General features: G+C 40.1%; 2 protein-coding genes across 3 annotated transcripts in view; one reads left to right on the top strand and one right to left on the bottom strand.

Annotated features, from left to right (window-relative positions):
• Positions 1-1,374: 1,374 nt before the first annotated feature.
• Positions 1,375-17,763, bottom strand: RFC3 (replication factor C subunit 3). The gene is made up of 9 exons (XM_032099582.1): positions 17,620-17,763; positions 16,336-16,473; positions 15,121-15,188; positions 13,369-13,466; positions 12,903-13,084; positions 12,520-12,656; positions 12,294-12,392; positions 10,848-10,917; positions 1,375-9,175 (listed from the first exon to the last, which is right to left on the bottom strand). Exons 1-9 carry the CDS (start codon positions 17,704-17,706, stop codon positions 8,984-8,986), a joined length of 1,071 nt encoding a protein of 356 aa, XP_031955473.1. The 5' UTR covers positions 17,707-17,763; the 3' UTR covers positions 1,375-8,983.
• A 4,857-nt stretch (positions 17,764-22,620) lies between these two features.
• Positions 22,621-24,430, top strand: part of STARD13 (StAR related lipid transfer domain containing 13) — a 322,774-nt gene continuing 320,964 nt past the window's right edge. For both annotated transcript variants that reach the window (XM_032099570.1, XM_032099572.1), the window contains exon 1: positions 22,621-22,699. The gene's annotated coding sequence lies outside the window, so the exon portion shown is untranslated. The remainder of the gene's footprint in view (positions 22,700-24,430) is intronic.

The raw sequence follows: 24,430 nt of genomic DNA, 5'->3' as shown, positions 1-24,430 counted from the left end.
CTTCTCACTTTTCCTACATTGCAAACTGAGTTTTTAAAATACAACAACTTTTGAAGTGGCTGTTAAACCTGTGCTGCCCATGTCACCACGCTGCTCAAAGGCTTTCAGAAGTTGCTATTCAGAGTTAGGGCAAGCAACTGCACAGCTCCCTACGGCTGCAGGCAGTCATCATGGCTGCAGCAGAGTGTATTTATTTACCTGACCTGATTTCATATCAGAAAGAATTAGCTGTCAGACAACAACTTAAAATAGACCATCACCCAAACCAAGGAGCTTTCTTGCTAACCTCAGAGCAAAAGCACGATAGGTTCTTCTATGCAGAAAAAAATCAGGGAGAGTGTCCTGACCATGCATAGCCAACAGCAGACAGGTCCTGGTGGGGCCTAAACGAGGTACTGCCACATTTCTAAAGACAAGAAACTGGCCAAGCTGATAGAGTGACATATTCCTGATCTAGGCATTACTCATTTGTACTTTGACCACATCAACTGCTGCATGATCACAGAAAAGACTAAAGTGTGGAAGTTCTAGGGAAAATTCCCTTATTGAAGTGCATAGGGATTACTTAGAGGTTTTCTTTCTTTTGAAAGCTCAGCACCTTTGAAAATCTTTCCTGAAATTTTTATAGCCTTGGGTTTATTTTGGGGAGAAGGGCATGTATGAGGAAGAGTCTGCTTTGAAACTCTCAGGTTCTGTGACTTTGTTTTCTTTGATTTTGTTCTTAAAATACATCTTTATTGAAAATTTTTCCTAGAGTTATTATTTCAGGTTGAGCACACTTTAGCACATGATTCCTTTTCATAAACAGCTGCCAGCTGTGTTTTGTTGTTTGAAAATAGATAAAATACAGTTGGAAGGTGATTGCTGGACTATTTTTTATGTGTGCATTAAAAGTCTTTGTTGTTCATTTATTACTATATAACCATTCATGTCAACTTTTTATTTTAAAATTTATTGTATTCTGCCACTTGATGTAACATAACGTGGGAAGTAATTGAAAGACACACCATTTTATTACAGTTCCACTTTGTCAGCTCGTATGATATTTCCAGTCATACGAGACAGACTGGCTTTTATGAGAATTACTGGGTGTACAGGGCCCTTGTGGCAGAGGCAGTAACTCATGACACTGTCACATTCCAGAGATCTTTTCACTGCCTTGTAGCAGCTACAGCCAAGGAAGCAAAGAGATATTTGCTTCCATGTATGCCACTACATGACCCCTCAAAAACATAGTTTTAAAAGGGAGCTTCATGTTTTAATGATTGCTCTTTCGCCCTGTCAATAAAACTAGAAGTCAGAAGGATTTAGTAACTCATTTAAATCTGTACAGTGAATGAGCACAGCCCAGAAAAGTGTTCCAGTGACCACAAATCAACTGAGAAAATATTTATTAACATAATGCTTTTATCTGCAGATTCACCTTTTGCAAAGATCAGCTTAATTACCTGATTTTTATAGATACAGAAACTGAAACAATTTACTGTTAAAGATTGCAATGTAAAGTAAATATCTGGAAGCAAAATAAACAATAATCCCAAACAACACAGCTACTTTGCTAATGTTTATTTATTAATGTCTCTCCATAATTTTACTTCCTGCTTTTGTTTCCATGGTTTTGTGAAGCAGCATCAGAGACCAAACTTGTTTTCTGAGAAATAAGCCCCTGCATGTTCTTTACATGCCTGTCAGTATCAGACATATATCATGTTTTCAGACCTAGCATGAAAAAGTGCAGTAATCTCTGGTTTTCAATGCAGCTTTAATTCAATTTGGATATAATATCTGTAATAACATTTCCTTTACTTCCTTCCATGGTACCATCATAGCACATCTTGTATTCTCAGGTGGAAGAGCTAGATAGGCTAATCAGTATCCTCCATCTGTAATGACTGCCTCTGCAGCGCTCCTCTTTTCCCCCTAATGTTAGCATCATTGTGCAAGTGAAGAAAATATTTTCAGCCACAAAATGTTGCTGCCATGCAGCTCTGATGACACCATTCCCTTCATTTCATACAAGGATAATCCAGTCCAACTCTTAAATGAGTGGCCCATACGGGGACTGAACAACCCCGGGATTATTAACACCGTTCTCTAACAGCATCTCCCTATTTTTCAGTGCATCTTCAGGCGGCCCTTGCAGCTCTGAGCCCCTCCATCATGTCTGCTCCCCCGGTTCAATAGGCTGTTTACCCAAACGCTGCACAAGAAAAATGCCTCTGATGGTAGCAGCCAGTCCTTGCCCTCAAGCACACCTGATACTTAGTTTTTCCTGGAACAACACAGGTATTTTAACTGAACCCAACTACTCCTGTTGGAAGGTTTTAGCCTGTTCCAGCATTCCCTAAATGAAAGGTGCTCATCATCTCCAGTTCCTCCCTTGGGTGCAATGAGTCACCACTAAATTTCTCCTAATGCTGATACCCTTATCTACCTGCTCCATGACAGCTGTTTCCAAACAAGATCCATGTCACAGGGACAATGCTAGCCTAGCTGGAAGGAATTTTAATCTCTGGACAACTGTTAGGGGCTCTAAAAGCAACGCTCATCTCAAACAAGGAGTTAGTGTCTTTGTTTTGAATGAAATTAACTGCAAAAGGCCACTTCTTCTGTAGAGAAATTCTGCCTAAGGTATGGATTAGACCTGCTTCCACAAGGGATAGCTTGCATTCACAGTGGCTGCCTCTGGGGTTCTTGGAATCAGACTAAATTCAGACTTTTGCAAAAGAAACTGCTCCTGGACATGGCCCTCACAGTGGAAAAAAAGTAAAAGTATGTATTTGTTTGAAAAGATCATGTATTAATAAATCCTCACATTTATGCATGTCAGAAATATTAAAAAGCCATAATCTCTGTTTGAAATTCTTGTTTTGATTAGGATGCCAGTAGCAAAACCAGGACTGAGTGCATTCCTTCATTTCTACCACACAGTCTGCATTTGCAGTCCGCAGGGTAGGCACTACCTTGTGCCAAGGGATATAGGAGGAAAATGCTATGCACTCCTAAGCAGCACTGGATCCCAATTTCTTTTCCTCTTGTGCTCTTTGTTGTTCTGCACTGGATTCTAGAATAGACAGGTACAATTTTTCTAGCTTCATTTAGGCACCAAGTCAGTAGATCTGTACATAAGTCTAGTTTTGTGCTGCATTATTGCCTGTGGAGTTAATGGCAAGGAACAGTTCCTTTAGAGGATGAACTACAGAATACACCTTAGCAAGCTCATGTCCAGCACCTGCTTTTCTCTTTCCACTGCTCGCGGAAGGAGCTTGGAGAGGAGTTCAGCCTTAGACAGATTCATCATCCCCTCCACCTTTCTGCCAGGAAGTGCCGACTACACATCCCTATTTTGTAGAAACTGTGTGGGAAAATCCACTGTTAAGCAAGGAGAAAGGTTGCTGCCCTTTTTCTTTTCTCTGCTTTACCTTACAGCATCCACCTCTCTGAATTTATGGTCATTTGAAGCCATACCTGTCCAAGGGACACTTTCAGAATTTCAGAAAAGCTTCCAATGTGTGATACTAACTCTGATCTATCAATGATGATCTCTTTTACAGATACTAATATAAATAAAACCAATGTCTTCTCACTTTTTCTGATTTGCAGGTCCCAAACAATTCCCTCATGTTGGAGATTTCTGTTTTCTCTACAGACAGTTGCTGAGCTGTTCCTGATTTCTTTTGTGGAGCTCTGGGAAACTGTCCACAGCTCTTGCTTGTGCCCCAGGATCACAAGCACAGAGTGGGGTCCTCTGTTCTGTGCTTACCACATTAAGCATTGTCACACTGAGTCCCATCCAGCCCATGCAAAGGTGACACAGGAGCAGCAATCAGTGCTGCTCACATCACTGAGACACTGTGAGCACAGCAATGTTTATCCTCTTTCGGCATAAACAGGTTTGATGACTGTGAATCTATCATAAAAGATGTTTGCCCGCTGGATAAATGTCTTTCTTCTAATTGTCTGCTAATTGGCAAACAGCTAACCCCACTTATTATCAAAATGCTTTCTCCAGAGAAAAGTCAGCCAAGAGTTTCATAAATGCTTTTCCCTCATCCTTTTTAATTTTAAAAATTGTTCCAAGTATCATTTGGTAGCTATCACCTAAGGAGGCATTCCGTTTGAGTTAATCAGCTCCTGCAAGGCTATCTGTGAACTATCTGAAAGTGCCTTAGCCAGCATCTTGCCTTCTGTGTTAATTAGCAATTACTGACCTAAAATTGTCACTTACCATAGGCATTTGTACTGACCTCTCAAGATCATCCACAAAATTAAAACTGGAAGAAGCCTATTTGGTCACTTACTCTATCCTCTATTCCTCAGAAGTGCACTTATTATTCATGGTGTGTGGCAGGGAATATAAGTGTAGGGTATGATTGAGAACACCGCAGGTAACTCATCTTTGAAATGTAAATACAATTAATGAGTATACCTGTCTTCCCCCAGGATCTGTCCTTGCCTGCTTTGTCATTCTGATTCTTCTTTCTTCTCTTTGATGGGGCTCCCAATTTTCTTTCCTTCCTTCTCACTCAAGACTGAAACAACATTTTGCAGAAGGATTGTGAGTGGTAAAAAGCACAGGAAATATTCCATGGATTTCTCAAAACACATGCTTTACTAGCATGCTTTTCCTATCTCATTGTGACCAGGAATGAGCTAAGTGTTGCCTTTATACTTTGGCACTACAAATCGTTTGACATGAACATACTATCACAAGTTTAAAAAAAGAACACCAGCTTGCTTGCAGTGAAAGCCCACATTGGCAACATTTAGCTATAGTGAAACTGTGCCATTCACTAGCTGTCACAGACTGCCAACTAAAAGCATCACATTTCATACAGCACAGTATATTGTCCCAGGGAAAACCAAGAAAAATTATATGGGGACACACCAGGTCAACAGAGAGAGAGCAGCTCAGTTGGTCTCCAGCTAAATTTTCTCTTCAGAAAATTTATTCTTTATAACTGTATACAGTGGCTTGCAAAGAGGTTAAAACACACAAGAAAGACCAACACCTACTCCCTGTCTTGGGACAGAACTGGAGATAGCTCCAAGAAGGGGCCAGGACAGAGGTGGTGGCTGCTAGGAGACACACAGATGTGTGACCAGTGTGTCAGTGGTGACACTACGTGCTTGTATTAGCTGGTGCCTCGATCCTATTTAAGAGGTGCCAAACCCGGCTCCACTGAAACACTACTTAAGGCTCAAATGATTGGGACAATATTTGCTAACCCCAGGATTGCTGAAACACAGAATACAAATTCTTCCAGAAGTTCAGCACACACACTGTACACAACTGTAGAAGACAGACAACTTGTTATAGGAATGTTTAACTGTTACTGGGGTCAATTTTCAGACAAGCAAAGTATCCACTGCTTTAAAAAGGAAAAAAAAAAAAAAACCAAAATCAAAAACCTGGAATAGGTACCAGGGGTCCTGGTTAATTTGGACAGAAAATAATTTTAATTTTGATGACAGAGAAAATTGACTGAGCCAACTTCACAATGTGTTGAAGTTAATGGCAAACTATTTTAATCTTAGCCGTTCTGTGAAACCCAACTAGTTCCTGACATGCACCTTGCACAACGTACTACTGATTAGCCTTCAGGGTACATTCAACAATAGACATCAAATTGTTTTAATAATATTCCTCACAGGAGTTAACACTTGGACTTCAGAGACAGGAAATCAAGTATGAATGCACCATTCACCCATTGCACTGCTGATCTCTGCAGAGCAGAGAAAGTTTCAACAGAAGTAGTTGCTGCCTTAATTTCTTGATCAGTTTTTTAAACCAGTTTCACCTCTGGCTTTCTGTGCTAGCATGAAGCTGCCTCCTCTGCAACCCCTCAGACACATTCAGAGCTTAAGTCCCACGTAGGAGGGAGCAGCTTGGTGTTTTCAATTCCAGCTAGCAGGAGGTGTCGCTGGATGAAAGCGAGGGCAATCCTCTCAGCACGCAATTCAGCAGCAATTCTAAGCAGGTCTCAAAAGATGAAATCAGCTGAAGAAATGGATTATCTAGAGGTTGGTCCTGTTCCAGGCAGCGGTCAGGAGTCTATCTGCACTGCCTCTTCTGTTTGATCTGTGAGGCAGGTGTGCCGTGCTCAGTGTAGGTCCAGTACAGCACTGTTGCCGTGTGTGTGCAGGCTCAGTTGGACTCAATCTTAGAGGTGTTTTCCAACCAAAAAGGTTCTGGGATTCTATTCCAGGCTGGAGAGGCAGCTGTGCCAGGAGATACTTGCTTGTCAGTCTAATGTTCTGTATTTTTGGTAAAAGGATTTGCATGGGAGCCCCATGAGGGGAAAACAATGGCAGAAAACTCCTTTTTATTTCTGACAGCATGAGCTCAAGGGTCCCTGCTTCCTCCAGCAGAGCCCAGGACCTCAGTTCTGCATCACACCGCCTCTAAGCAAGAGCTGCAACTATCCCTAAGGGAGGGGAAGCAGCATCTAAGGCAGTGAGCCTCTAAAACACTCCCAGAAAGTGCAACACTTCCTGATCGTTATCACAGAATCTCTCAAGGTGGAAGTCACGCCTAAGGATCATCACATCCAACTCTGTGCTCCTCACAGGACAAACTAAACCACTTGACACAGAGCAACATCCAGACACTCCTTGAACTCTGACAGGCTTGGTGGCATGACCACTTCCCCTGAAGCCTGTTATGGATACAAAGTCAAAATCTCCTCAAAAATTACTAGCAAGGAAAGACATGTGCAGAGATTTATAAGATACTGTGCCCATTTGTTTAAATTTGTGTTCTAGACTGTGGGAGACAAGAGGTAGAAGTAGGGTCAGGAGGGGGAAATGCTGGCTCTCAGGAAGAGTGATAGCCATCTTCTCTCACAGAAATCCTGTCATTATACTGTTTTTTCCAGCCTTGGCTACTCTTGATTCATCCCAGGTAGAAAAGGATAAAAATGCAACTTCAAGAAGTAGCAAGAACACCTACAGAGAGACTAATATTGGGGTTTCAGACCCCTAGACAAAGCTGCTGAGGCCTTTTGAAAGAGCAAGTTGTTCCTCTGCCACAAGAAACCTCCAATACAGCTCCTGCCTCTCCACCCTGCACAGCAACACTGCCCCTGCACATTTTACAAACCGTACATACATTCCTCTTCTCCCACATTAGCTTTTGGGGTTGGTTTCTTTTTGGGGGAGAAGTGTTTCATCATCCTTTGAACTCACGCTTTTACTTTACCACACACCATACTTTAGTAGTAGGGAAACCATAAAGACTGTTCAGCTTTTAAAAATCAGTAGGAAAGACGAGGCTCAGGACAGAGCAGGGCAGTTTTTATGCGCAGTAATTATGTCCCCTCTACAGTTGCGGCCTACTTTGCAACGAATTTAAGTATTCCTTTCCACTATCACTGACTAATTTAATGTTTCTCGAGGATCTTTTGACAGTGAAGACACAACATGACAAGTTACCAGTGCTGTGGATTTGGGTGACAAGCATATGGAAGGAAAAAAACTCGCATCATTCTACTTCTTCAGGAGCCCAGTTGAGCAGGAAGCAGGACAGCACCATTTTCCTGAGAATGAATCTGAATGAAAGCTGTGCATTAACACCCCACATGGAACCCTCATATCCTTGAGAACAGCAGCAGTATTTAATCAACTTCAGCTTTAAATACTATCTAGTAATAGCCTAAATTAGCATGGTGAAGTAATAAAGGGCATGAATTGAGTAATTTTTAGAGTACCACGGTACATAGACATGACATGTGAAAGTCTTGCAGCACAGGTAGCATTGGTTTTCTATTATTATTGTTATTATTATTCTGGGAGGTTTTTTTTCACTTTTTCTTGTTGCTTGTGTTTGTTTGGATTTTTTTAAACTTTAGTGGTGCCCTTCAGTGTTACAGTCTGTGGGATATCCCACCTTTCTGAAAGATGTCTACATCAAAGCAAATGAATGCACCTAGGTAGTCACAGACAGTGTAAAACACCAATTCAGCACTTTTGTTCATATTTTCTGCAATTTATTTTGCCATTTCAAAAATGTCCCATATCAGCTTAAGAGGCAAAAAAATACTTATTAAAAGCTGAAACTTTGCCCCTTGTTAAAAAATAGTCAAAGGAATAAACTCTACCTGAAGAGCAGGTATGTAGGTTGAGGTAAACCCAAGAGTGTCAGACAGCAAGTGGACTTGCTTTGTAAAGGTATAATCCTTCTAAACAAGGTGTTCCATGTGATTTATAATCAGCACAAAAGTACTGCTCATCCACAATTTCAATGCAACTGCTTACAAAGTAAAAAAAAAAAAAAAAAAAAACAGAAAACATTTGGTGTGAGCACACCAGAGAAAACAGTGAGGCTAAAAAAAGAAGCCAGACAAACATGAAAATGTATAGATCAGCAGGCAGAACATACATGTTCAAGCTGGAACTTAGCAGAACGCAGGAAAAAAAAAAATCTTTTTCTTACAACCTTGTCCATCTGTGATTAACAAACAAAAACCAAGCACAGAGCATCTGTGTTCCCTCTTCTTAATGTCAGCTTACAAATACTGCAAAGCAGCTCTGATCCTACACATCTTCCAAGGCAACGTGTTGTCTTTCTGAAAGGCCAATGCATTTTGTATGGATCTAAAGATGGATTTGTGGCTGTCAAACAATCCATCTGGTTTCTGAAGCTGAACAAACATTGTTTCATTAAATAGTAAAATAAAAATATTTTACTTAGACCCACATGTAATCAAGCACTGACCAGTAGACATTTGCAATATCATTGGAATTTTGCTACTGCTAAACCTTAGCTCATGCTGCCTTGCCTTTTAGAAGTTATTCTACTGTGCCAGGTCTCCTTTAAAAGCTCGTTCTCAGCTAATCTGCGCATTGATTAGTGAGTATCTGCTGGTGTTCTAATACAGACACAAGTAATTATCAGTTAATTACCAATAAAAGCTGAGACTTATCGGTAATCACAGTTTTGAATATGTATATGCAACATTCTGTGTATGACTTTGGGCATCAGTTAGAACATCATGTCATCTAGCCCATCCTCCATGAACTTCTTGTAAATTGCCATAAACTTTGCAACAAATGCTTCCAGATGATAAATGGCTTTGCTGCCCAGTTGCAAGCGGTGTTCATAGAAGGCTGCCATCTGTGCAACTTCTCCTTTCAGTTGTCCATCACAATTATTTAGAAGTTCTGTCAGGAGACCCTAAAATGGGAAAAAACAGGGCACTATTGGAAAAATTAGGTATTTTTTGTTAAGAAGTTAACCTTGTTTCTCTGAAAATAGCCAAGCTATAACTGATAGTTCCCTCATTAATCCAAGAGAAAAGACATTCAAGAATCACTTACTGGAATAATTTATGCCTTAGTAAAAGAAAATTAATTAACCCCATTTCCAAAAACTATAACCTCTACTACATGTAGGCACACGGCCTGAGGAGAATTCTTACCAAGACAGCAAGTGTATTAAAGCCACTTAACTTCTATCTTGACAGCATCAAGCACAAAGAGAAACAACATTAATAAAAAAACAAGAAAAGGGTTATTTAGAATTTAAGTGTCTCTGTCTGTATTTATGAGCATATTTACATGCAGACAAACAAGACAACTTGACTGCAATACTTTAGTCATTATAAAACCCCAAAACACATTACTTTAGATTAGAGACAGCAATAAAATCATTGCAAATCCATCTCGATTAAAAGAGCCAGGATTAAGTGAGAAGTATCTCTAGACCATTTCAAGTTTATCAAGAGGGAGTGCGTAGAGAACATGCACCTCTTTCCTCTAAAGCACAGCAATGCAGGATCCACTAACCTACTGTAAGAAAAGAAGGTTAAAGAAACGTCTAAGTACCAGAACCACCAGAAAGCAGACAGAAATTAGTTAATGTGAAAAGAAATTATGTCTGAAGACAAAGCAAACATTACTAGGTTAAGCTGCAAACATTATTTTTGATCTTTGTTCTGCTCCAGCTGTCTTCACCATCCTTTCATCCTGCTTAAAATAAAAACGGCACATCCCACTTGCTTTTTTCCTCCCAAGGTGACATCTATCTTTGAACAGTCCTGCTGGCCTAGCATCCTTCAGAAGACCTTTCCACAAAGGCATAGCAAATACTGAACTTACAACAACAAAACTTTTACAAAAGAAAACAAATCATATCAAGATTAGCCCATAGACTCATATAATTGTTAAGGCTCTGCGAGACCACCAAGATCATCAAGTACAACCTTTAGCCAAACAGCTCCATGCCCACAAAGTGCCATGTCTACTCATTTTTTTAACACCTTTGGGGATGGCAACACCACCTCTTCCCTCGGCAGCCTGTTCCAATGTTTAACCACTCTTTCAGTGAAAAAAATTTTCCTAATATCCAACTTGAACCTTCCCTGGCACAGCTTGAGGCCATTTCCTCTCATCCTATTGCTAGATGCCTGGAAGAAGAGGCCAATCCTGAGTTTGCTAAAACCTCCTTTCAGGCAGTTGTAGAGAGCAGTAAGGTCCCCTGAGCCTCCTTTCCTCCAGGCTAAACAATCCCAGCTCCCTCAGCCCCTCATTGGACTTGTGCTCCAGACCCCTCACCAGCTTTGCTGACATTCTCTGGATACAGTAAAATATATCTACATTTAATATAGTCACTGAGAAGGCCGGAGAAGTCAAGGGGACTAAGAATGTCCTCTTTTATTTTTACTCAGCTATGATGCCATTGTTCTTTGACCACAGAACAAATTTTAGTCTGTTTGGAAAGGACACAGCTATTCATCAGTATTTGGATAATTTGTGATGTTTTTGGTGTATTTTTTTTAAAAAGCTTTAGTTGAGACTGCCACAGCATTAAAATTTGTAACACATTAAGAGCTAGATAGTTGAATTACCTTCATTATAATCTCAGGAGGGATGCAGTGTGTCAGGAGTTCATAAAGCCGTCCACGGACTTCTAAAAGCCTGTTGGAAAGACACCACAAAATATGAGAAGTATGACCCCAAAGCATACTGACTTATGTGTTTTCACTGTTAGTGAAATACACTGCAGGAAAACAGGCAATCTGTTGGCGACTGAAGCACGGACCCAGACCAGCAGGGGATCTGAATCGTTTATTCAAAGCAGTGAGTTGGTTTTATACACTTTTCTAAGGCACAGTATTTCTATATATGGCATGACCTATCCCACGTTGCCACATCAGCAGCACACTTTCTCAATGTCCTTCTGTGGGATGATCACTCGCTGTTCACCTGTCAGTCAGATCCCGGCAGGCTCCTCTCCGTAGGGCTCTGCCGTGTGACACCTCCTCTCCCCAGGGTCTGGTGCAGACAAGCCTCTGTGTGCTGCCATGTGCTCCTTTGTGCTGCCATGTGCCTCTGCAGGCAGGTTTTACAGCTTGTAACTCAACTTTATTCCATCTCTTCCCACAGCAATCCAAGCAAAGTTTCCTTTCTTCTTTTGGTTTTGTGTGTTATTTTAAAACCAAAAGAATTGCATGAGTCAATTTCAATTCAAAGGCTCTATCACCTTTTATTCAAAAGATAAACGACACATACTCTAGTTACAATGGTCTCAGTTAATCTAGAAGCTACGAGGCTATTATAACTTGCCTCAGGATTGTTTCCCTTTAATTCTTCTTCATATCTAAGTTATTATTCATGCTTAAGACTAGTGAGGAGACATAAACAATTTATTAGAGCCAGAGAGTTCCTTCATGCTGTTTTTCTGTCTTCATTGTTTAGAAAAAGGGGTAAGACAATTAGGTGGCAGAACTGACACAATTAGCCAATGCTCAGCTTTTGATAACAGGAGGTCAGATGCTACAAGCATTTAAATTAAGTGACATCTCAAGCAAGTAATACATGGAACAGACTAAAAGGATCAGACTGTGGATATGATACTGAGATGGATACAGGGGTCATCTCCTGATGTGCTAAAAAAAAGCAATGATTTCTCACTTTCAGTTCTTTTTACAAACATAATTATGCTAAAGATGGTCAAAGAAAAACTTTAAGTAAAACAAACAAACAGAACCACACCCACCCACCATCCCCCCACCAAAAAAGACAGAAAATACAACATGCAACTGAGTCTATGCTCACTTTTGATTACTAAGCTTCAACAGGGAAAAACAAGTTTTTCAGTTCCTGACACTCATTCAGCCTTCTCTGGCAATTTTAAGGCTCAACTCCTCTGGCTGCAAAGTACCAGCTCCAGCAGAAATAACAGAAAATTACACACAACTAAAGACTCACAATTTTGAATACCACTTTTTTATTTAGGTTGCAGAGTACACCAAAAGCATAATTTATATCGCTAAACATGAGCATTCACCTACCTTTGTGGTGTCTGTTGACCAACAATAGCATTTGCAGTTTCTCTCAAATAAACTTCCCAGTCCATCTCAGGAATGTCTTGATCAGCAGTAAAAGGATACCTACAAAATAGTATCTTTTTAGAAATTACAATCAAAGCAAATTGTTACCTATTTTAACAAGGCCTTAAAAGCAAGGTCATTTATGTGTCTGACAGTATAATTTACATTAATCTTTGCAGTGACTTACTGTTGTACTCTGCAGGATTCACACATAAGCAGTGCTTTCCGAAGGTTCCTGCCAGATTTCTCTGCAATCCTTTGAGCCAGCTCCTGAGGAAGAGTCAGGCCTTCTTTCTTACACACACTGGACAAGACATGGCAGATCTGGACAGAAAACAGATAGCAGGGAATACAACACTTAGCAAAACTGTTCAGCACCTACAGATTCTCCTGTTAGAAAGATTTCTGGACCAGAGATGGACCAGTCTTTCATAAGCCATGCTTGGCAAATCATCCAACACAAAGGAAAACTAAGTCATTATGTGAAACTAAAATATTTCATAAGTCCACAGCAAGAACTTATCTAACAAGAATTTTTAAGTAACTTTTTTTGCTTCTGTTTCAACATACATCTTCAATGCTGGGAGCAGGCACTCGTACAGCCAGGCATCTGCTTTGAATGGGCCCTATAATTTTTGACATTGAGTTGCAGCACAGGATCAACCTGCAGGTCGCCATGTACTTCTCCATTGTTCTTCGCAAAGCATGCTGAGCATCTTTAGTGAGTTTGTCAACTTCTGTTAACAGCACCACTGAAAAAAGGATTAAACATAGTGGGGTTTTGTATTAATATCAAATCTTTCTAAGAAAAAAATACTTTTGACATACAAGCAATAATACCAAAATAAGTGGTAACACATAGTAAGGGCAGCATGGTTCCATAGGCAGGCAAATAGAGATTAAGATAACCTGTGTGCCTTTTTGACTGCACAACCTTCATGCAATATACAGGTACAAACAAAACGGTGAACTGAAATCTCTGAAAAAAACCCCACATTTAAAAAGCATTTTGACTGGTTTTAACTGTTTTACTCACCTTTAAAATCCCGTTGAGTACTTGTCTCAAGCTGTTGGGACTGTGCCACTGTCTTCAAGAGCTCCTGAATTACCACACGGTCATTGTTTCCCGCGTCACTGTACCCGGAGTTTGAATAAATCTTGTTTTAAAACAACTTTATATTGCATATAAAATACATCTTCCTTAGGTCAATTGAATGAGCAAGAAAGCCAAAAGAATTCAGAAGCTGCTGAGTTAGAATTAAGCTAATACACATACACATCGTTGAAAGTTATCCCCTCTATAATAAAAACAACCCAAAGCTTATGCAGGCACAACTAGATTAACAGCACTGTATTCAAACATAGTAAAACCACTGTCAAATGTTTTATTAAGTCATTAAAATAGAATTTATTTTCTTCAGACAATAAATCTCAACTTTTGTTACCTACAATTTGAACAAGGACACACAATGTGAACCTTTTTACACATTATGGAAAAGAACAATTAAGTCTAACCACATAATAGGATGCCTGACTCAAAAGACTGATGTAAATGCTGGGGTTTGTTCTGCAGAGTCCTTCCCAGAAATTAATTTCCTCTCCCTTGTTAGCCACTCATCCCACTCCATGTTACTTGAGATGCACTTGACTTCACTGTGTTATAATTCAGTCAAACTTCACAGGCCATTGCACAGAACAGAGGTTTACTGTCTGGCCACACATAAATGTGACAATTGCTTCATCACTTAAAGCCTATGAATCAGGATATTAATTCTTAATCAAAACTCAGCACTTTTGTATTTAAAACTGAAATACCATTATTTTATGTTTCCAGCTCTAAGAACTCTATACAGAGGAACAGGAAAAGTGTTGGTAGTGTCAGGCTATCAGAGCTGAAGACTGAACGGTCACACATTTGGTATCACCAAAATGACAGATTCAAAACGGTGATTACCAATAAGTCTCAGCTTTTATTGGCAATTAACTAATAATTACTTGTGTTTGTATTAGAACACCAGCAGATACTTACTAATCAATAAAGAGATTACCTGCAGAACGAACTTTTAAAGGAGACCTGGCACAGTAGAGTAACTTCCAAAAAGCAAGGCAGCATGAGCTAAGGTTTAGCAGTAACCAACACCTCCCAGCACACAATGACATTCTCTCATTGTGATTTAAAGCAACATTATGAGGTTTCAGGTAAATACAAATATTTACTTTGGGTCTGGGAACTATCACCAGCAATTTCACAACTGCCAAAGAAGATGTAGACAGCTCCCACTAGAGCTTCTGTTGTTTAAATCAACATCTGACTTCAATCAACACAGGATCCACAGTATTTTGTGGTGATCTTTCCCATGCTCCAAACACTTTATTCGGAGAGTTATTGGGTAAACCTTGCTTACTTTCCAAATTCCTTTATTTTTATATTTGTGAGAGAACTAACGATATGGAGGTGTTAGTTGCAGTACAAGTTCTAAATTTCAACTGAAATGGTGAAATCTGTGAATCCAGAATTGTTTCTCTTACCCAGTCCTCAACATCAGCATGCTTACGTAGCCCATTAAACACAATGTTATTGCCTTTAAACCCAAATTTTTGTTCACTTAGAGCTGTTCAATTAAAAATCCTCTCCCTGCTCTCATTTGCAGACCAAACCCATAAACCATTATCTGACGTGCTCAGGCAACAAATCAGGCAATCAGTCCCTCGTACCTCCAGGCTGAAGGCACTCACAACATGGTCAGTGGCTTACCTTTGAAGTGAGCCACTTTTACTGCACACTTACCTTGGGTTAACTTCAAGGTGATAATTACTCGCAATGGTGCTAATTTCAATCTTCTTCTTAGAAGGTGTCTGCATACAAAATAAGTGCATTAAGTTTCAGAAAGCGTCCTAAAAATCTCTTACAGCTTACAACTGGCTAAGGCACAGGTAAACCAAGAATCTCAGAGATCAAAGAACTCCTGAGACATAGACTTGGTTATCTCCTATGGTCCCAGCCCCTCCTCCAAAGCGAAAAAAAGGGGGCTGACACATCATCCAGCCTGTAAAATAGCAACAGCAATGACTATGATAGCACCACCTAGAATGTGTTATTGCAAACTCCAGTTACTCCAGAGCTTTGTCAAAGAAATTTCATTAATGGAATCAGCCGTTCTTCAGAAGTGACTCTATGTCCACCCAAAGAAAAGGTTTGAAGGCAAAACCACTGGACAAGCCCAAAGAAGCTATTTACTTCTGTTCTCAAAGGACTTCAAGTCTATACTTTGTTTGCAGAAAACACTAGTATTTATATCACCGTTGAATTTGGGTCAGAACAGTTAAGTATATTCTCTATTTCTAGCATTCAGTCTAAGAATATTATTTGTTCCAGCACTGAGAACTAAAAGGCAAACATTAAATAACCTATTTATCAATAAAACTTGATAATCCCTTGCTGGTCAAGCCTTCCACAGCAAGAAGGAGGTAATAAAGCCTTTTAATAATAAACACTTAAATGCCTAAGACCAGGGCAGAGAGAATTTAAATTGATTTTCTGTTTTTGCTAATGCTAAAGCTGTCACTATGAAAATGAGAAAACAAGCTAAAACCTGCATATATGCAAAAACCAGTGCTAAAAAATCTAAAAAATTACCTTTATTTTTACAGACAAATGAGAGTATTAACATTTAATTAAGAGCTAGTTTACCACAAGAGATGTTATTGTTGAAATTGAACTGTAAACAATAAATAAAAAAAGCCACCCTGAACAATAAAAACCACACCACATGAACAGCCAAACAGGCACAGAAAACAACAGAACCCCACTAAAGAACATCTGGAAAATAATTTGTTCATATAACCAAACTAGTATGATTAATTACATAAAAAAGGTTGACGAGATTGAGAGCAAAATAAAAAATTAATTTTTAAAACTCAAATAAATACAAAGGCCTCACAACAGAAATATGTCAGTATTTGCACATTACTTCACAGCAGATGGGAGACTTATTTTTTTTACCGTTATACTCTGATGCTCAATCCTCAGTTTTTCCACTCCTGCACCATATAATTCCCTTAACAAACACATTATTCTTGTCTTTTTTCCAGCTCCTGATGGTCCATACACCAACAGATGAGGAAAGTCACCACATTGAACCTGAACAAAAAGCAACAAGATCAGTTAGCTACAAAGGTATTTTCCTTATAAAAGCATTTATCCTTCCATCTTCACCCAAGTTTACATTAAATGACTTTTATAGCACCTAGAATTAAAATTGCTGAAATCCTTTCCTGCAGCAACATTTCCTATAGAACACCATATTTTTCTGAAGGCCATGTGCAACTCATTTAACTTCAAACACCTCACTGCTCGAAAAATACCTCAAGAAAACCAACTACAAAACCCCACTTCAGCATTTATATGCTTCCCATGGTTACTAAAGTGACAGCTGCAAGAAACACACAGGAAAAAGGTTAGAAACACACGGAAAAAGGTTTGAAACAAAGTCTTAAGCAGATACATATATATATTCAGGAGTTTATTTCCTGAAAAGCCAAAAAGCATGACTTGGAGCACATCTGACCATACCCCCCAGTCAGCACTTATGCTAGTTAGACATCACTAATCCCTGAGAAAGTGAATGTGCCAGTCGGCACATCTGGCAGGAAAAGCAGTCCTTTCATTCCCAGCTGCGCACCTTCAGAATTTCTGCTAACTTTAGGCAAACAAGCCAAGCCCTGTTCCCAGGGACACTGAAACCAGCAGGAAGAACATGTGCACACCACTCCTGAAAGAGTGATCCCTTCGCAGCTTTTCCCTCGGCATCAAGGCCTCGCTCCCAAGCAGGGCGCGATGCCGGGACACCTTCCCGCGGCACGGAGGCTCCTCGGAAGGCCAGGGCCTGCACGGAGGGAAAGCTCCTGATCCCTGCCCCACAGGAGCAGCGTTATGGGCCCGGAATCCCAATTACAGCATGGGTCGGGTTGGGGACCATAGTGGCCCAACCTCCCTGCTCAAGCAGGGTCATCCCAGAGCACAGGGTATAGGATTGCATCCAGATGGTTCCTGACTCTCTCCAGTGACGGAGACTTCACGGCCCGTCTGAGCAATCTGTTCCAGTGCTCGGTCACCCGCACAGTAAAGTTTTTCCTCTTATTCAGGCGCAATACCGACTCCGGGGGGATTCTCGCTACGGGGAGGATAGGACCGAGAGGACCTGGAGTCCGCGGGGCCCCCGGGCAGAGCCCGGCGGGGAGGCCACCGGAGAGCGGCGGCGCCGGGCAGAGCCCGTGCCTCACTGACCAGGTTGCGGAGCCGCGCTGCCTGCTCGCGGTGGAAGTCGAGGCGGGCGAGGGCTCCGGGCCGGTGCTTGTCCGCCCACAGGCTCATGGCGCTCCAAAAGCCCGCGGCCCGGCGGAGGCAAGCGCGCCCCGTACGGCGGCCGCCAAGGGACAAACTCCGGCGGCGGCGGCCCCGCCCCCGCGGCTCCCCCAGCGAAGCGCGGCGGCCGCGCCCCAGCCCGGCCTGGGCAGCGCCGCCCGCCCGGGCCGCGCCAGAGCTGGGGGGGTTTCCCTTTCCGGAGGGAGAGACACACCGCTGAGGCCTGGCAGCGGCTGCCACTGCGTTCCCTGAGGGCTTTGACCAAAGAGCCCCTTACCAGGCACTGCGCAGGAATTTAACTCTGCCCGCCAGCCCCAGCCAGCACGCCGGCTCCCCGTCGGGGCAGCGAACCCTCCGAGCCCCATCTGAAATCTTTCCTTTTCCGGCTCACTTCAAGGAATCACAGAATCAGTTAGGTTGGAAAAGACTCTGAGGTCATCAAGTCCAACCTATGACCCAGCACCACCAACTCAACCAGACCATGGGACTGAGTGCCATCCAGTCTTTCCTTAAACGCCTCCACGGGATGGTGACCACCGCCTCCCTGGGCAGCCCATTCCAATGTCTAATCTCCCATTCTGTGAAGAAATTCCTCATAGTGTCTGAGCCAAATCTCACCCGGAGCAGCTTAAGACTATAACGACTTGGTCAAGGGAGTTTACAATCAGACGGTAATTTGGAATGTGCATTCTCCAAAAGCCCACAACACCTAAAAAGGCATGTGTTTATTTTTTGTTATTTGGTGGAGCCATTGCTGTTCTCTTCTTGATAACATCCACTGTAATCTGATGATGTTCATCTTGCCATTTTATCCTTAAAAACTATGTCCTGCGCCAGTTCTTTTACTTTACTTTGTTTTATGGCAAAAACAGCTTTCAGAAGGATTCGGATTTTCTTCCCTTTCTCAAAAACTTCTTTAGCAGCCTCACTATAAATTAATGAGTTGCCCGTAATCTATGTATCATACAGTGAATTTTTAAGGTCCATCTGTGTTTGTGGCTTTGTGTATATACAGAACATGTATGCAGAGAATTGCACAACAAATATGTTTGTAATAGACACAGTCTCATTTTGTCTCTTTGCCTTGTAGTCCTAATAAATGAAGCATATGCTCAAGTGATATTATTTGAAAGTAGAATTCCTTGAAGTAGTGAAACATGGATATCTATACACATGCATAGTGTGAAATGTGTCAGCTTAATTTTTTTGCTTATATGATTTCTGTGAAAAAAAAAAATCAGATGAAATGTTTATGTGGCTGTTTATACTTTATTAGGTCTGTGTGCACGTTTATTCACACAATCAGAAAGCATAATGCTGGTAATGGCTGCACTAACCTAGACTGTCGAATTACTCATAAAGATCACAAAAACCTACTGGGGGCACTCAGTAGTAGAGCACTTTCATTGATACCGTGTTACCTGTTTGTCTGAAATAGCTACATCCTCCTCTCATATATATTCGTTAATCAGTTTTATTTAGAGATTGCCATGCATTAGCAAATTCTACAACTGCCTGACAGGAGGATGTAACCAACTGGGAGTCGGCCTCTTCTCCCAGGCAACCAGCAGCAGGACAAGAGGACACAGTCTTAAGCTGCACCAGGGGAGGTTTAGGTTGGATATTACAAAGAAATTCTTCACAGAAAGGGTGATTAGATATTGAAATGCTCTGGCCAGGGAGGTGGCGGAGTCACTGGCCCTGGAGGTGTGTAGGGAAAGACTGGATGTGGTAGTCAGTGCCATGGTCTGGTGGACAAGGTGGTGTTCAGTCATAGGTTGGACTCGACCTCAGAGGTCTTCTGCAACCTAATTGATTCTCTGATTCTCTGGTACTGCTCTATCAGGACCACCCTGGTACATGACTGAGTCTGTGAAAGCTGCAGCAGCAATATCCTACTCAGTGCTTATCTTCTACCGACCACCACAGGGTGGTCTGTTCCTCTGCCATTTTCTACAATTACGTTTTGGAGTCTACAGCGTTCCTCGTGCGTGTCTGTTCTCTCTGCTCCATACCTGCTGCTCTTCAAAGTAATCTCTGAATCTGACCATTAATTTATTTGGTATTCTCTTTGGTTAGCAGTATTTATTACTTGCCTTTTTATGTTTTTTCAGATCTTTAGCTCATTTGCCTGGCTTTTTAATGATTTCTGAATGATGTGCTGCTCTTCTAGCATCTATCAGTGTTGCTTAACTTAATTACAACTTCTTGATAACTCCTTATAACCTATGCAGTTTTTCCAGCCCCCAGAGAGTTTTTGCTAACTCATACCAGCTTCCAGCAAGTGCTCTGACAGGTATTCCGGGTTTTTAAAGTACCAGTGGAAACAAATCCTTTTTGCATGAGGTCAGACTTAAGCAGGTAGGACTCAGTCTAGTAGGCTTTTAGATACTTTCAGCTCCTGAAGAGATCAAGGAGTGAAGACACAGCATCTCTGAAAAGCCTTAGGCTCTTTTTATTATTAGCTCTATTTATTATTAAAATTCCGTAAGATTTCTTTTTATCCTGAGAAGAAAATCTTGGAAATTGTGCCCTACCTCAGCTATGCATTTAAGCATGGGCTTATACTTAAACTTTCAGTTATTTCATGCTATAGAAAGTAATTAGGCAAATGAACAAAATTAATTTGTTAAGTAAAAATCTTATCATTTTAAAACCTGGGCCCGCATGAAGCATTGCAGTTGTGGTACTTTATATCTGATTAAAATGCTCTACAATGCTTCGATTTTCTGCTTCATTAATTTTTTAACTTCACTATAAATCTAAACAAAATGAAATAACTATCTAAAATGGAATGGTTTGGCCAACTGTAGTACAAATAAATTAATGTGAATAATAGGGAGACTCTGGCAATTTCAGCTGCAGTCACAATTCGCTCAAACACGAAGACTTTTAGAATATGTCTTCATTCGTTTTGTTCAGTCCAGCAGAAAGGTCAAAAGGTAAAATGACTTCTCTGCATGAATAAACTAGACAATATAACTGAAAATAGAGATTTTAACTGCAAATGGCATTTTGAGCCTCTTACTACCAGCAGCCATGTTATTAGAAAGTGACACACTGTCAGGTACTGTAAGAGAAGCTCCATCTTATACCCAAATTGAAGCAAAACTGTAAGACCTGGGTCCTAAGTCTAAATATATATATACATGTGTGTATATATATATATGTACATATAAATATATATATATAATTTTTAACCAGCTTTAAACCAATTATTGAAACATTAGAACAAATTAGAGGGTTTTTATACTGACCTAAATATTTTTACAGCATGATTGGTGCTAGCAATCCAAGTAGCCATTAAAAGGTCCAAGTACCATTTTGCTGAACAATGACTTGTGTTTTTCAAACAGAAGACATTTGGCATCCTTTGATCCTTCAGGCTGTTTATCTGAGTGACATAGATTTTTCTTTTCAGTTTGAAGTATTTCAACAGATCACTGCCACTCTGTTGGCTATCACTCTAGGTTATGTCCCCCTGTCCTCATCGGAGCACCTATATTGCTGCGAGTAAATTGTAGCATGTCAAGGAAGACTAGATCACTAATTACAAAGCCAAAAAAAAAAAGACCATAATAAAGTGACATCTGTTCTACTCTGACATGCTGATGTCACGCAGATTGAATCTGACAGGGGAAGAAACAACACTAATGGTGATAGCCAAATAAAAATCTAAAATAAGCCTATCTCATATAGATCAGCAGCACCAAAGAAGCTACTTCATTATAAGAGAAGTAAAAGCAAGAAATCCTTTTTCTTCAAGAGTCTGATGGCTTATTTTATAATCCTTTATTTAATCTGGAAAATTAAAGTAATAAAAACCTTATAGAAGTTTTGCATGCAAGGATGAGGCAAAAAAGGTGTAAGAAGATACTTCTTCAGAACCACTGAAAGTGTGTTCTGGAAAATTCTATGGAGTTAATATTTAGTTGGAGGATACATTCTGTGCATCAGTCATTACAGTAAAGTCTTTTGTACATTTGTCCATCTGGAAAAGATTGAAAAAAGCCCTTTCATAAAGATGTGGAAAGGTGAAAATAATTAGATGTATTAAAAAAAAAACCACTCAGGCCACTTGTTCTGATTTAATTGATACTTCTTCATGTTCCAAATCCTGCTGCTAAGAACCAGACCCTGCTAAGCTTCCCTCGTCTCTAATGCACCTGGAGAAGACAAGAAAGAAAGGTGAGGTGTCTTGCTGTTCATATGCCCTCTGTGGCCTCAATTGTGCATGGCTGTGCAAACCTGAGACTTTTTTTCCAAACAGTTAAGAATTGTCCAGCTACACATTTAAAGCAAGATTTACAGCAGCATAGTTAATCATAATAGAAAAACATAAGGAGGCTGTTGACATTGTTTAAATAGCCTGAACATAAATTCAAACATGTCTGGGGACATGTAGAGTTACAGATCCATTCTTCAGGTGAACTACAGCTATGTTGAACACATGCCCATTTTTCTACTGAAGGTGTTGTTAAAATCCTGCGGAGGACGAGGGAAGATGCGGACAATTGATATGATTGTTAGGCAAGCTTTGTTTATTAGTGATTCTGCAATTACATTCATAGCTGGCTTTATTAGCTAATCATAGTTGTCCTTAGTTGATTGGATAATTCTTAAAAGTTACATTTTCTTAGCTCTGCCCAGCTGTGGTTAGGGCTGTAACTCACATCCTTGTCTAGCTTGACCACAAGATCCTATCTCTGTCTAGCAGACAGGCTCACGGTCATGCTGACCTTGCTCATTCTTGTGGTTAGCTGCTGAGCTTGCAGCAACTCTTAAGTTTCATGTCCTCTTTCTTGCAGCCATCCTTCCACAAAATCCATTGGCTATTTTCATATGTATTTCAAGTCTTTCCCCCAGAGATTCATAAGGTCACTGACTAAAACACATACTTATGTTTTTCAGTTTCCACCAGCCTGCATTTTGCAATAACAGAACCGGAGCAGAAGGGAAGCTCTTGTTCACGAAGGATTTCAGATTTGAGCTTGTGTCTCCTGTAAGTGTTCTGAACATGACTCAGTAAGTTAAGAAATATTCAGCATTCTTTTCTTGGTGTATTCTACATAAGTCACACAAGTACCTTATGGAAACTAATCCATAAGCTCTTTCAAGAATTATGTGTTTCAGATAGGTAAATATATGAAGAATTATGGGTGCTTGTCAAGTAATTAGGGATCAATTTTGTGATGATGCTGATATGATATTTTTTATCTCTTTCTAGTCAAGGGTAAATGTTGCTGACAATGGACTAAGGATTATTTTTAAATGTAGGCATTTTGCTTCCATTCTCATCAGGACTTAAACTAGAAATTTTTTTATTGACTTGAGCTACTTTTACAATGAAAATGTCATGAAAAATAATGCACTTTTGCAAAAAATTAGTTGTCTGTACAGGAAAGAAGTTACATCCTAGATACCTTTGCCTGTTATATCATAACTAATGTGGCGAGGATAGTAAGTGATTTCTAGATTTCTAACATTTTATAACTTTTTTTTAAATTTAAGTTTTTCTCTTAATGATAAATGTCTCAGCTCATGTGAATTCCCAGAATGCTAATAAATTAAATTCAGACACCTCTGAAAATATCTTGGTGTATTTCCAAAGATGGCAATAAATGTGACACGTAAAAATCAGATTTCTGTTGCATTCCTATGAAGTAAATTACTAGAAAACAATGTTACCCAAACCTGTATCTATCCTGTGCCACTGGCAGAACACGTTGTTTGTCCTAATCATGGTTTTCATAAATTTACTGAAACTCAAAGGTCCTATAACACATAAAACACATACTGTGTTTTATGAACACAGTAATATTTCACATCTTGGCTATCATAATTTCATCTCCTATAAAATCAACAACTTATGCTTGTAGAATCTTTTATTCAGGCCACAGCAGTCTTGCTCATGTCTCTTAATTTGTCTTTTCCCTTGTAATTGCATTTTTGTTGAATAAATGGACATACCAAAGCTTCTGAATTTCCTAGTTTTCTCCAGACTCTCCACTTTCAGAAGAGCTTTTGTCTAAAGTTCAGTATCAGTTTCAGTAAATTTTGCTAATCTTTCAAGTTTTGTTTTGATGTCAGCCAGTCATCAGAGGTTTACTCAGATTTACTAGCTAATCTGAGGCCAGCCCTGTTCGTGGTAGAATCTTAAAAGCAGGGTATTCTCACATCCTCACTGTAAATGTGTTTCTGTTATAAACATATCCATAACAAACGTAACAAGCTACATCATGCTACATTTCCTGGTTTTATACATTAAAATGTCCAATACAAAATGACAAAGGGAATCCGGAGTAGAAATTTAGTTTGAAAAACATTTACCACAGATTTATGCACCTTTGGTAACAGGAGACTTATGCACATAACACTATTATGTAACTGAGGTTTTAGAAAATTACCACAGAGCAATACCCACTATGAAAAGCTATTAGTATTGATAGGTCTTCATACAGCTGTATTGCTATTGATGTCTATGGGAATGAACCACAGTCCCAGAGCTCCTTGTGCTGGAAGGTTTTACCAGCTGAGTTTAAGTGATTGACTTTCTGTTCTTCAACATTAACACGCTATAAGGACAAAACTGCTGCTTTTCTTTTTTGTCAAACAAAAACAAGGACAGTATCATGAGGTCTTCTGATCACTCCTCTGATTCTTACATTTCTTACACAAGGACCCTTTAAAATTAGTGGGGTTTTTTTAAGTCAGCAATGCAGAACCCAGGTCT

The sequence above is a fragment of the Corvus moneduloides genome, chromosome 2, assembly GCF_009650955.1.
Source record: "Corvus moneduloides isolate bCorMon1 chromosome 2, bCorMon1.pri, whole genome shotgun sequence".
Classification (NCBI taxonomy): Eukaryota; Metazoa; Chordata; class Aves; order Passeriformes; family Corvidae; genus Corvus; species Corvus moneduloides.
This window is presented reverse-complemented; position numbering and strand designations above follow the sequence as displayed.

Bases quoted from the DNA above. Each gene is read 5' to 3' on its own strand.
- RFC3 (XM_032099582.1), bottom strand. From the start codon at position 17,706: ATGAGCCTGTGGGCGGACAAGCACCGGCCCGGAGCCCTCGCCCGCCTC. The intron at 15,189-16,335 runs GTAAAAAAAATA...TTTTGTATGCAG, and splicing joins TTGAGCATCAGAGTATAACG to ACACCTTCTAAGAAGAAGAT. The intron at 13,085-13,368 runs GTGAGTAAAACA...TCCTTTTTTCAG, and splicing joins TACTCAACGGGATTTTAAAG to TGGTGCTGTTAACAGAAGTT.